The 14,587-nt window shown below is 42.0% G+C and overlaps 1 protein-coding gene across 1 annotated transcript in view; it reads right to left on the bottom strand.

Annotated features, from left to right (window-relative positions):
- Positions 1-8,231, bottom strand: part of Dbx2 (developing brain homeobox 2) — a 30,823-nt gene extending 22,592 nt beyond the window's left edge. The window contains exon 1 of the mRNA XM_048342927.1: positions 7,769-8,231. Coding sequence (XP_048198884.1) covers positions 7,769-8,231 — 463 coding nt within the window. The remainder of the gene's footprint in view (positions 1-7,768) is intronic.
- Between the last annotated feature and the right edge of the window lie 6,356 nt (positions 8,232-14,587).

Genomic DNA, 14,587 nt, shown 5'->3' with positions numbered 1-14,587 from the left:
GATATTTTGGAGTGGACTCTTGATGGCTTTTCTGCCAAGTCTTGGCTTTGAACCTTGATCCTCCTGATCCCAGCCTTTTTAGTAGCTTGGATTGTATGCATGAGTCACTAGTGTGTTTAACTAATGTCCCTTAACTGTTTAAACTGAATCTACTAGTAAAAAGAAAAAAGAAAAAGAAAAGCTTCTATAGATTTCCCAGTCCTCCAGATTGAATTTTGTTCTGTCAAGCCTAATATACTCAGCCCTGGATAATAAAGTTTAAGAATGTTGTGCCTTGTGTGTTCCCACTCAATGGGTCTCAACTCCAAATACATATCAGAATTAGCTGGCCTGCTTTTTGGAGATGCAAATGTGTGGGCCCCAAACCAATAAAGTTAAATCAAACTGGCTAGGGGTGGACTGGGTTCCTAGCATGGCATTACCCATTTTCCCCCCAGAAAACTCCACACAGAATAAGATGACTGGCCAGAACATAAAAACAGTGTCTGATACACAATAGGAACTCAATTAATATTAGCTTTTCTTCTTACCAGGATTACATACAATTTGGGACCAATATTAAAACAGTCTATAAAAACAAATGGTATGGTCCAGATTTCCAGTGAAATATACAAGAAGATAAGTGACTCATGCTTGGCCAGGAGGCTGAGATCTGAGGATCATGGTTCAAAGCCAGCATGGGCAAGAAATTCCATGAAACTCTTATCTCCAATTAACCACCAAAAAGCTAGAAATGGACCTGTAGCTGAAGTGGCTGTGCAAAACAAACGTGGACAGCATCCAGGTCCTGAGTTAAAGCCCTTTACCCTGGGGGGTGGGGGGGAGGAGTTGAAAAGGCTTGGCCAAAGAAGGCTTCAGTGGAAGGAATATCTTAACTTGGATCTTCCTTTGAGAAGTACTTAGGATAACAAATTAAGAGAAAAAAATTAACTCAAGAAGCAGCAGCTCTCAGAGTTCCCACCATAGCTCTGTGTTCATTCCTATAGCCATCTACTCCAAAGACAGTGTGGCCAGAAATCAGGTTGCACTTAGTTATTTTGATTTGCCCTGTGATAGATAACTAAGTGGGCATAAGTGATTTGGTCTTCTTACCATGGAAAGGTTGGGCCTATTTATCTTTCTCTTGAACTTGGAAAGTGATTGGCAACTCGCTTAACCAAGATATGCTGGGAATATAGGAATGTTTGGGAATTTCCAAGACTAGATTATGCTCAGAAGTTCTCAGATGTCCAAATGGTTGGTGTTCCAAAATGGTGTGGGGTTTTGGGTGAGTTTGTTTTCAGAATCTCAGCCCTTGAGGGACCCGTCACCATGCCATAGATAAGGCCAAGATACTTAGGAAGCCCAAGGGTGGTCAAAAAGCTATGGCTGAAGCCAGTGGCTCACACCTGGAATCCTAGCTACCCAGCAGGCTGAGATCTGAGGATTGCAGTTTGAAGCCAGCCAGGGCAGAAAAGTTCGTGAGACTCTTATCTCCAATAAACTACTCAGAAAAGGCCTGAAATGACGTTGTGGCTCCAGTGATAGAGTGTTAGCCTTGAGCCCAAAGAGGCTCAGGGACAGTGCTTAGGCCTCAAGTTCAAGCTAAAGCTGAGCACCCAGGCAGCAACCTCCAGCAGCCAGCATCAATCAACTGCCAGTCATGTAAGCATCACCCTAGACATTCAGTGCAGCCTTATGGTGACAACAGCCCCACTAGACATCTAACTCCATCCACACCAGCCTGTAAGTGAGAAGCAGCTGCTAAAACAAGTCAACACACAAAACTGAGAGACAAGCAGTGCATTTTGGGATACTTATCTGAACAGAACTACCCCTTGGCTTGTATTTTCTCTATGGTGAGAGAGTGGAAAGAAGTCTTCTGCTTCCTTTCTTCATCCTTAACCTTATGGATTTTTGAGGTATTTTCTTGAGAGTCTACTACTGAGGATCATAGTTCAAAGCCAGCCCATGCAGAAAAGTTTGTGAGATACTTACTTACAATTAATCAGAAAAATCTGGAAGTAGAGCTATGATTCAAGTGGTAGAGCACCAGCCTTGAGTGAAGAAGCAAAGACAGTGCCCAGGCCCCAAGTTCAAGCCCCAGTACTGGCAAAAATATATAAAAATAAAAATATATTAAATAAATGTGTGTTTAAATTTTTTGCCATTTATTCTCTGGAGGAAGCACTGGCCAAATGTTATTATAAAGGATCAGAAAGTTAGTACTTAAGGCTTTGTGAGTTACACAGTATGTATTACAACTATTAAACCTGTAGAAAATATGTAAAAGCATCTATAGAAAATATGTAAACAAATAGGTGTGATTCTGTTCTTGCACTAAGGAATCCCACTGGTTTTGTTTGTCTGTTTGTATGTTTTAAATCCAGTATAACTAGGTTTAGGTTTAATGCGAACCTAAATTCAATCCAGCCTTCAATTAATTTATTTTTTAAGTGCCATTATTCATGGTTTTAGTCTGTTAACATAGATAAATTTTCTCCAAAATTAACTTACTGGCTCCTTCTCTTATTTTAATTTAGATAATATTAAAAATATATAGAGCATTTTGTGTGTGTGTCTGTCTGTGCCTGTAGTGGGGCTTAGACCGGGGCTTTTAGCACTTGCTTGGCTCCTGGCTTCTCACTGGTTAAATGGCGATAAGAGTCTTTCAGATTTTTCTGTCTAGGCTTGCTTTGAACCATGATCATCACATTTCAGCCTCCTCAGTAGCTAGGATTACAGCACCAGTGAGATTTTAAGTTTTAAAGAACAAGAATTTTAGCGACTTCTTAACAGGTCTATTAGAAATATATTGCACATGTACCATTTCTGATAGTTATTTAAAACTAATAAAATTAAGACTTATGACACAGGCAAATGAATATGTGAAAGAGAAATGGAAAACCTAGATCATCTTTGGAATATTTACAAATAAGAAGTCTATTATGTACTCAGTAATAAACACACAACAGCACTCAAACAATTGCCTTTCTTTCCTTTTCCTGAATGCTTTTGTTCTGAAAGAAAAGTTTCAACACCCATAGAAGCTTTCTGATCTTTGACTTCAGAGAAAATTTTAAAGCCTCAAGTTTACTGTTCATATTCACTCCCAAAACCTGCCCCTGAAATATTCCAGCTAATAGCTGGCTGACAAAATGATTCATGCTATTAAAAATGAAATAATTTACAATACCTTTATATAAAGTGGTAAACTACTCAGCAATGCCAAGTGAAGTAGTAACTGGAGGTTTAAAAGAATGGAAGGGAGAAATTTCATTAAAAGTGGAAACATTACTGAAAGTAAAATAAAATATTTTGGAAAAATGTGCAACGTTCTGGCAAGTATGTAATGTGTTAAGGCAACAATCCAATTTCTTAATAAAAGAGTATAAAGCAGAAACATAATCTAATGAAACCTTAAATAAGAATTCTAACAAACATTCTTAGATAAAAGTTGTATTGCTTGGTTTTACAAGTTGCCTTTTTACTCCTTGTAGATTCCAATGCATTTAAATGAAAATTTAGTTAAAGTGACTTAAAAGTTGTATACTTTCCTTGTGTGTATATGCATATATGCATGTACATAGATAGATAGATGGATAGAGGTATATGTGTGTATGCATGTATGTAAATAAACACCAAGAAAATTTTAAACGTGGCAAGCCATATTCTCTCAAAAGAAGTGATAGCTGAGGAAAGTGAGAGTAAGCAGGGCGTCAATGAGATTAGTGTGCAGTGGGGGGTGGGGGGAGGGACTATCAAAGTGGAAGCCCCTTTGGACAATTAACATAGATTTTCAAAAATGAATGACTGGGCCAGGTGCTGGTGGTGGCTCACACCTGAAATCCTACCCACTCAGGAGGCTGAGGTCTGAGGATCATGGTTTGAAACCAACCCAGGCATGAAAGTTTGTGGGACTCTTTATCTCTAATTAACCACCAAAAGACTGCAGGTGTGGTTCAAGTGGTTGAGCATTAGCCTTGAGCCAAAAAGCTAAGCAAGAGCATGAGTTCAAGCCCTAATACCAGCACACACACACACACACACACACACACACACACACACACACACAAAGAGAGAGAGAGAGAGATTAACAAGCAAACACAGGTAAACAGTATCTGAAATTGCACATTAAGCATTACTAGTAAGAGCTAGCCTGATCCAGATGACTGGAAAGAAAATATTACCAAGTTCAATTTACATGGTGAAATTGCTTTTTACATATAAAACCAGAACATTACAACTTACTTATGCTTAATGAACATTTTCTTTCCAATCATTTCACAAGCAGCCCAAGTAATTTAATAAACACTTAAGTATTTTGTGTTGTTTTCTAAAATGTGTTAAGCAACTAATATTAAAAAGCCAAAGTATTTGTTCTCTCCTTTTGAAGAAACTTGATGGCATGACCATCAATAGGACAATTGAAGGCATTCTCATAACCACAAAAAGTTCAAACTTTTCACCTTTCAAATTTCAAGACCCTCTTTTATAAACAAATACAAGGTTTTTGTTTTGTGCTGTCATGAGGCTTGAACTCAGGGCCTGGGGCACTGTCCCTGAGCTATTTTTGCTTCTACCACTTGAGCCACCGCTCCACTCTACCTTTTTTTTTTTTAGTGGTGGGGGGATGGGGGGAATGATAGTTAAGAGTCTCCTGGACTTTCTTGCCTGAGTGAACTCCCATCCTCAGATGTCAGCCTCCTGACAGGCATGAGCCACCACTGCCCAGCTAAGACATGAATGCTTTAATCTTCCAAATAGTGACATTATAAACATCTAGGAAAGTAGCTCTGATCATTAGAAATTCACTTGCACAACCTTCTGGTTTCCACTAATAAGCTATAACTGGTTTGATATATGTACATATGTATATATAATTTTATATAAACTATATATATAATTTGTGGTTTTTCATTTTAAAAAAGGAGGTGAACCTATTCATGACCAACAAATGCACTAAATGTAATCACCTCAAGCCTACAGGGCTGTTGTTTGATTTTTGAAGGAAATCTTTCCACTATTTAACATCTTATAGGGAGGGTTGCTTTCCTTGTTGTAAATATTTAAGGTTGTTAATTTGTGGGGAAGAAGCACTGGCAGTCACAGTTTTATCCATCATATCACTGTTGGGTATGTTTTAGAACAACACAGTAACCTTCATTCTTTGTGGGCCATAATCTGATTTGCTGTTTGTGTGTGTGCTAGTAGTACTGGGGCTTCTAATTCGGGGCCTATGCTCTGTCCTTGGGTTTTTTCACTCAACGCTAGCACTCTCCACTTCTGGGTGGTTAACTGGAAATGAGAGTCTCTTGGATTTGTATGCCTATGCTGGTTTTGAACTGTGATCCTCAGAACCCAACCTCTTTAGTAGCTAGGATTACAGGCATGAGCCACCAGCACCCAGCTAATCCTCCAACCTTCAAATAATAATGATGTACTTCATTAATTCACTTAAAAAATAACTAATTTCTTATTCTGCACTGAGAAACTTTTTCAACATTTCACATCAAACTTAAGGTTAAGAAAAAAAAGAAGGGAACTAAGAAACTAACATAGCTAAAACCACATTATGTGATTCTTTCCCAACACAATGTTATCGAAGGGATCCAAATTGGATCTGGTTTAGGTCAGGAAGAGATTGTGATGTTTCTGAAAAATATAGCTCTTTTCCTTCATAAATAACTATTTCCATGTGATAGCTCAAGTTTCTTACACATTATAGTTTTATAACTCTCTAGTATATGAAAGAATCCTGCAACATTTAGTAAGGCAGATATCTTTCATTTAAGTCACACTGGGACAATGTTCAGAAAATTCCACTTCTTCGTCAAATGATAAAATTATTATAAGTTATAAAAATCAATGCATGTAAACAGGAGGATTGAAGAAGCATATTTGTAGATACAACTGTACAAGAGTTTTCCTTCTTAAGATATTTTTTCCTACTTAAAAAGTTAGAAGTATTCTTACAAATGTTGGAACAAAGAACTGTTTGTTGAAAATCAGCGCAGGAGAACATAGAATCTCCAAAAAAGGTCAAATAAAATAGCTGGTAAGATATACATTTAAGCTGTATAGGATATTTTGAAGGGAAATATAAATAAATGTTATGCACTCTTATTCCCAAAAATCCTTTTTAAAAAATTTGGATATGCTAATAGACATGCAAGCGTGAATATGTTCTTAAAAATAAAAGCAATATCTCCAGGAAACCCTTTCCCCATTAATTGCGGTATTTTGCATAAAACACACAGGTATACAAAATTAATTTTGAGGGTCATTGAATTATCTGTATTTGATTTACATTTATGTATTCTGTACGTCTGCAGAGGAAAGATTTAAGAAACTTGTCATAGTTGAGAAGCCAATCAATTAACAATTTAAAAATCGGAAGAATAAATTCTATAATATAACACCAAAGCATCAATTTAGGCAAATCACCAAATTTTCTGGAAAACTTGTTTTGCTGATGCCCATGGTGGAGCTTGAACTTAGGGCTCGGGCACTGTCCCTTAGCTTTTTCATTCAAGACTCTACCACTTAGGCCACAGCTCCACTTCCAGCTTCTTTTTGCTGGTGATAAGAGTCTTATGGACTTTCCAGCCCAAGCTGACTTTGTCCCTTAATCCTCAGATCTAAGCTTCCTGAGTAGCCAGGATTCCAAGTGGTCGGTTGAAATGTTGCTTTGGTGAGACATAACTTACTAATTCACATCTATGCAAACTTACTTCAGACATTTCTAATTTCCCTACTATTTAATATTTTAAAGAGTACCCCATACTTCCAAGGATTCCAAGACATCTTGCCTTAACTCTTTGAGCCTCTCTGGACACATCCTAGGGTTTAAGTTTTACACAAGGAGACTTCCTATCATTCTATTATCCCATTCCACAAGTCACCCTGGCGAGCTGAAAGACTAAGCCAGGTTCTAAACACGTTAAATTCCATAAAGCCATTAGTGATCAATTTGATCCGGCAGATTGCTGGGACAATAGAAACTGTTGAAGAAAGCACCGGCTAGTCATTCTAAACAAACCCATCAGGATTAAAAGCATGAGTTAAGATCGTCTAAGGACACAGCCAAAATAATAATAATAATAATAATAATAATTCAAGTGGATCTGTTTGTGTCTTGGAGCATTCTCTCTTAACCATGGCTAAGTTCTTCAGCTTTACCTCGTATTGGGCTCAAACATCCCCATCCTTCTAGCGAATGCCGCTAATTTTAGAGTTCTTAGAACAAACCCAAACAGCCCTTCTTTCAATGAATTCCTATTTTTATTGGTGAATTTCCGAACTTCAGTTGCCAATTTGGCTGTTGGCTTTTTCTTCTTCTTCTTCTTTTAAGATCCACGCCATGGGAAATTTGGCCTTCCCTTCTTTGTGCCTTGCGTGACCCCAAAGAGGAAACTTAGCGCAGCTGTTTCTCAAGGTCGCAGCGCGCCCTCCTCGGCCGCCTAGCACGGACTGCGGGGCATCGCCGCCGGGCTCCCGTCGCCAACCACCCCTCCGGGGCCCGCGTCCCCCACGCCGGGACGCCCACAAACGCCGGGCTGGGGGACGCGGTGAACCTTGGCCGAGCCCGCCCGGGCACGTGGGGACTGGGGCTGCCCTCCCCACCCGGAGGCTCAGGACGTCTCCGTCTGGGCCGCCAGATCGAAGCCGCTCTGCCACCTGTTGAAAAGAGCCGGCGTGACGCGACGTGTCAAAAAGCAATGGCAAAGCCCGATGTCCCCCAAAGCGACACCCCATAAAGTTCCCCGCTCGGCCCCGGCCAGGGCGCCGGGCTCCCGGGCGCAGGCGCGCGGCTGCGGGGCGAGGGCGCGCTCACCTGGGGCGGCCGCCGGGAAGGCCCGACCCGGCAGCCGAGGGCCGTCGCTGGAGGAAGGGCTGAGCACCTGGAACGCCCATCGAGTGCCGTAGGCGGTCCCGGCGGCGGGGCTGAGCTGCTCGGCGGCGGTGGCCGGAGGGCAGAGCTTCAGGGGGACCGGGCTGGCAGGCAAGGGCCTGAGCTGTGCGCCCGGGGCCGGGGCCAGGGGAGCCGCCAGACCCTGGGGTGGAGGCGGCGGCCGCATCCCGTGCGCCGTCCCAGTCGTCGGGGCGCTGCCGCCCCGTAGCAAGTTCTCGATCAGGAAACTCTTGCCCAGGTTGCCAAAGCCGGGCGCCGCCGGGAGGTTGAGGAGCGCGGAGGAAGCCACCACATCCCAGTAGGAGCCGGCGTGGGTCGCCACGGCGCTGGGCAGCATGGTGCGCGCTGCGTCCCCGCACGGGACCTCGAGCGTCCCGGCTTCGAGCCGGCGCTGCCTCCGATCGGTATTATTTGTTGGCCTTGGGCGTCTTTTAAGGAACAGGAGGAGGGACAGGGGGGAGGGGGGACGAAGGGAGGAGGGACAGAGGGAGGAGGCGCAGAGGGAGGGGGCAGCTGTCGTTTCTCCGACCCGCACGCAGCGTCGGTTCTGGGATCGCCCGGGAATCTATGCAGATCCCGACGGAAGGTGTGTCCAAGCCCATTCATTCATGTCACCCGGCCCACAAAGTGACAGGCGCGGCCAACAATCAGGGCTACCCAACCCCGCAGTCCCGGGGCAGGGGGGTGGGGGAGCGGTGGTCAGGGGAGGGGACGCTTGGAGCAGGGGGGCGTGGAGTGACTTTGCTTAGGGAGCACTGATCCTCTCTCTCCACGGTGGGCTGCGCCTGGCCTCCTGGCTGGGACCCGGAATGTAAGGTGGACGGTGGATGCTGTACATGAGGGGCGAACCGAGCGCGGGGAAACTGAGTCCACGCGCCGCTCTTGGCTGTCCCAGGTCGGTTTGTCACTTGGGAAAACTACAGACATCCTGGGGACCTGAACTGAGCCGTGGAAGGGCTGCGATCCTCAGGGAGAACAGGAAAGTAGTACAGAGTCAGTTCTTCGCGTGTGAGTTTGAAAGTGGAAGACGTTTTTCTAATGAATATGTAAGCTCTGGAAGATCATTTGAAGAAATGTCTGTGATTAATTACAAGGCTCAGGTGCAGCTGGGACACTCCTGGTTCATGCCCGTAATCCTACCTGCTCACGAGACCGAGGTTTGCAGTTCAAAGCCTGCCGGGTCAGATGAATGCAGAAGATTTACTTCCAAGTAACTATCAACAAGCTAGAAGTGGAGGTGTTGCCCAAATGGTACAGTGACAGCCTTGAGCAGAACAGGCTTAAGCAAGAGCAGAAAGCCATGAGTTCAAGCCCCAGTATCTACACAAGAAATAAATAATAAAAAATGTCCTGGAAAGGTATAGACAGCTCCTGCCTCCCAGAAGAAATGTGCTAATAAGATTCGATCTAGAGAAAGATCACAGAATTGAATTTGACCAGTGACATACAAGGGATTGGGTCTAGAACCCAGGAAAGAAAAAGCAGCACTGAGTTCTCCCTGCTTGGGGTAAGGTACTTCTCTGCAGAAACAGGAAGAAAGACACTATACTGTTTAGGATTACAACTGCTCTCTTTTTTTTTCCTAAAAATTTAAGTACTTTTCAATTAGGAAGTTTGTAAAGTGGAGACTGGACATGTGAAAGATATACGTGTGTGTTAGGTGTGAATGCTTGTGTTTGTGTGTGTGAGAGAGAGGGGGGAGAGAGAGAGAGGCTTTTTAACTATAAGGCAATTTTCAAGGCTTCTCATTTTTGGAAACTATCAATGGAGTGTTAAAACTGTGACTTCATTGTGATTTAGCACTTGCCATTGCCTCTCTCTTGCCCCAATTTATTTAGAATAAGGTTTATAAGAAAGCCTGAGAAGTTGGGAGACACATATGTAGTTTTACTCTTTATCTTAAAAATATTTTGCTGCTTGCCTTGTTTACTTCGAAGGTTGGCTAAAACTTGCCAGGCTGGTAAGATGCATTTCCATTAAAACAACAACAACAATTCAACTTTTGGAATAATACGGAGAAGAGTGTGGCCCCTACACATGGATGACATGGAAATGGCATATTTGGAAGATACTGTGTATTTAGAAAACCTGTGCTTCTCCGGATAAACATATTAAATAAGCCATATCACAGTTTAATAAATTGTATTTCCCATATGTCTTTAGACATTGGGGGAAAGGTTTGGTATTGGGGCTTGAACTCAAAACCTGAGCACTGTGCCTTAGCTTTTTCTCTCAAGGCTAGCTGTCTACCACTTGAGCCACAGCTCCACTTCTAGCTTTTTGGTGATTAGACATAAGAATCTCATCTAGACTTTCTGCTTGGGCTGGCTTCAAACCAGGATCCTCAGATCTCAACCTACTATGTAGGTAGAATTGCAGGTGTCAGTCACCGGTGCCTGGCTTCTGCAGCCTTCTTAAAGCTGGGACTAATCCATATCATGAAGACCAAAATATATTGCAATTTTCAAACTGTAATTTCCAATGCATTTATTAAATAAGCTGTTGTTTAGCCGTATTAAAAAGTAAGAACGTGGGGGCCAGGAATTTGGCCTTTCCTTTTCTTACTTCCTTTCTTTTTTCTTCCTTCCTACCTTCCTTCATTTTCCTTTTTCTTTTCATTCCTTTTTGGGGGGGGTGGAGAGGAATAAATACCTGCTTTATTACCCTTATTTGCTGAATATAAGGAATGAATAACATCACTTGTATCATCTCTGAAAAAGGTTCCCAAGAGAAGGTTATGATCAGAGTATATTATATGAAAATATCAGAATGAAAGTGAAAAAAAAAGGGAGAAGAGAAGGAAGCTGAGAAAAGGAATTATAGATGGGTAAGTTTGGTCAAAGTGTGTTATATGTATGTATGTAAATATTAAGAAAAATCCTTACATACTCAATTTATGCCAACAATTTTTTTTAAATAAAAAGTGTTAACCAGGTACCAGTGGCTCACACTTGTAATCCTAGCTACTCAGGAGGCTGAGATCTGAGGATCATGGTTCAAAGCCAGCCCAGGCAAGAAAGTCCATCAGACTCTTCAATTATGCATCAGAAAGCCAGAAGTGATGCTGTGGCTCAAATAGTAGAGTGCTAGCCTTGAGCTGAAGAGCTCAGGGACAGCACCCAAGCCCAGATCTCAATTCCCATGACCTACAAAATAATAATAATAATAATAATGGTAATTAATTTTTAAGTGTTGAAAAAGTGTGAATGTGCATAAAAAAAAAACCCTCACCATTTGGTTAGTTGAATGATGCATGTGAGAAAAGCATCTTTTTTTTTTTAATTAAAGTTGTTTGTTTCCTTTCTGTTTTTGTTTTTTTTGTTTTTGTTTTTGTTTTTGGTCAGTAGTGATTCCTGAACTCAGGGCCTGGGCACTGTCCCTGAGCTTTTCTGGTCAAGGCTAGCACTGTACTACTTTGAACCACAGCACCACTTCTACTTTTCTGGTGGTTAACTGGAGATAAAGAATCTCCTAGACTTTCCTGCCTGGACTGGCTTCAAACCATGATACCCAGATCTCCACCTCCTAACTAGTTAAGAATACAACTGCACAGGGCAGAGCCTTTCTGTTAATCTTGAGAAAATTGGGGTGGGGGGGTTGCAAAGTTTTTGGCAGGTGGCTTGGCCCTTGTTAATTACATTTTAATTGCATCCTTTTCCTGCTTCACTTTAAGACATTCAGTTAGAAGCTCCTGGATTTTAGTTATATCCTATTAACTATGCCACATCCTTCTGCAAATTGTGAACCTGCACTCAGCCAATGAGAGCAGAGGGGTGTGGCTTGCTGGGTTAAGGATAAAATAGCAGCAGCTTGCTTGCTCTGTGTGCTTGTGTGCCAGATTTTTGGCTGATGGTGTGCCCTTCTGCAGAAGTAAACCTTGCCCTGCCAAGTTCCTTTTGAGTTGGTGTCTTTATTCCTACTTAATGCCCCACCTTCCCCAGATATTTCTAACATGAGATAGGACTACATCCGAACTGGATAATTCCACAGCTTTGTGCCTAACTATTAAGTTCAACTGTCTCCTTCCTGAGTCTGCCTGGTTGCCACACTAAACTGGGACCTATAATTTAAAACCACTAACTCCCTGAAACCCAGGCTGTGGGTTCTAAATATTCTCCAGTAAGAGCAACCAGGACTCCTTAACTTATTTATATTGACTCCTTACCACATGTACTGAAAACTGGAATATCTTAAGTCTATCACTATGACAGAATGAGCTTAGAATATTGAGCAATACAAGAAAGAAAGCTCTCTGGAAACACATTAAAATGGTCAAATGGGTAAGCACTGCTTTGCAGAAGAATTTAAATTCAGAAATAGTGATAGAATTGGTATACTATAATACCTGAATCCACTGATTACTTTATCACAGGATGACCCAATACTCAGCTTCCAGATAAAGGCCCAGATGATTGACCATCCTGTATCTACATCTATCCACTATTTGAGCTAAGCCATGTGACTTACTTTGGCTTTTTTTACTTTGACACTTGATGTTTTCTTCTTCCATCATTAGAACTTTGTAATCTACAAGAAAGAAACCTGGGAAAACCTGCTTAAAAATGAGACAGCATGAAGAGCTAATCCAAGAGAGACCACCCTAGACCAGCCAGATCCCAGCCTTCAAGTGTTTTGCCAGAAAAATCAAAGTCAAACTTCTTGCATTGTATCAGATCTCTACAGGAAATGCAGAGCTTGTAGAGAAAGTGTCTAAGTGATTTTTCAGAGATACAATCTCCAAAATTCTGAAGATGGTATACTCTAGGCAACAGATAACTAATTTCCCTCCCCTTTGCTTCCCTTCCCCTTCCTGCCTCCCTCCTCTTTCTCTTCTCCTTCTTTCCCCTTCTGTTCCTCTTTCCCTTCTCTAAGTACTTCCCTCCCCTCCTCCTTTCCCCTTCAGCTCTCCCTTTCCCTTTCCTTTCCCCACCCCCTTCACTCTTCCTCCTTTCTCCTCTCCCCTCTTCCTCTTCCTCTTTCCCTCCTCTCCCCTCACTTTTGTGGATTAAATAATAAATACTTTGGATAGGTAGGTCTTGCATATATTTTCCCTCTTCATCAAATGACTGTTCAGTAAAGTTGATAATGGAAGAATCTTCTGAAGCATTCACCTCAAGAAGTCAAGGGTACATGTGTGTGTGTGTGTGTGTGTGTGTGTGTGTGTGTGTGTGTGTGTCTGTGTATGTGTGTGTGTATGTGTGTGCTGGTCCTGGGGTTTGAACTTAGGGTCTGGAAGCTGTCTCTGAGCATTTGTGCTCAAGGCTAGCTCTTTAATACTCGAGCCATAGCTCTACGTCCAGTGTTTTGGTGGTTAATTGGAAATAAGAGTCTCATGGCCTTTCCTGCTTGATCTGGCTTTGAACCAAGATCCTCAGATCTCAGCTTCCTGAGTAGATAGGATTACTGGCAAGAAACACCAGTGTCCAGCTAAATGTACTTTAAATTAACCGTTCTCAAAGTTCATGTGTTTGACATATTCTGTGAGCCCCATGTAAACCAGAGATACAGATTTATACTTAGGAATCATTTGACAAATATGACATTATATGAGATAGACTGTTGATAGTGAGTATAATAATAATAACAATAAGCCCAGTTGGATGCTAGTGGCTCAGGCCTGCAATCCTATCTATTCTGGAGGCTGAGATCTGAGGATCACAGTTCGAAACCAACCCAGGCAGGAAAGTCTGTGAGACATTTACCTCCAATAAACTGCGCCGAAGAAGCAGGAAGTGTAGCTGTGGCTCAAGTGGCAGAGCACTAGCCTTGAGCAAAAGAATCTCAGGAACAGTGCCCAGGCCCTGAGTTCAAGCCGCAGGACAGGGCTAAAATATAACAACCACAACAACAATAATAATAAGTTCTAAGTCATTTATGTACCAGAAGGGAAAAATCAACTTGATATAGCAAATCATCCAATCAGAAGTAGCATTCAAAGTAAAACAGTAAATTTATTTTCTCAACCAAAAGCATTTACCTTTAAAATATTCCAAGCCCAAATTATATTCTGAACCCCATTGTTCATCTCTTGGTGCTGCTTTGTTACCAGTACAATCCTGAGCCCTGCCAACCACTGCTTCTGGAAAATTCTACAGCTCACCGTTCTGTCCTCTGTTAAATCAAGTGCACAAATAATTACAGATATTTTTACAGTTAAATATCAATTTTGCCACCAGTATATTTCTGTATAAAGCAAACCAATTACTTTTCTGCCCACATGGAAAATGTCTGCTTGACAATTCAAGCTGATATCTGTCTAAATTCTGTCAAAAATGTATTTGAGGGGAAAAATATGTAGGTGACAGCACATCTAAGAAATGTATTCATTTCTTTCTATTATGTAAGTTCCAGTTTAGTCATTGTTAAGTATTAGTTAAGCTCTCTGGAGTGCTGTGTATCTGCAATGTGGTCTGGAATTTAAAATACTGTTTAGGAGTATAGGTCTGAGCCAGCTTCTGGTGGCTCATACCTATAATCCTTAATATCTATTGAGGAGGCTGAGATCTGAGGATCAATGTCCAAAGCCAGCCCTGACAGAGAAGTCTGTGAGAATTTTATCTCCAGTTAACTACCTTTAAAAAACCAGAAGTGGAGCTGTGTTCAAGTGGCAGAGTGGCCAGCATTGAGGGGGAAAAAAGCCAAGCAGGAACAAGAGGCTTAGAGTTCAAGCCTCAATACCAGTCCCCCCCCCCC

Source organism: Perognathus longimembris, chromosome 1 (assembly GCF_023159225.1).
Source record: "Perognathus longimembris pacificus isolate PPM17 chromosome 1, ASM2315922v1, whole genome shotgun sequence".
Lineage (NCBI taxonomy): Eukaryota > Metazoa > Chordata > Mammalia > Rodentia > Heteromyidae > Perognathus > Perognathus longimembris.
This window is presented reverse-complemented; position numbering and strand designations above follow the sequence as displayed.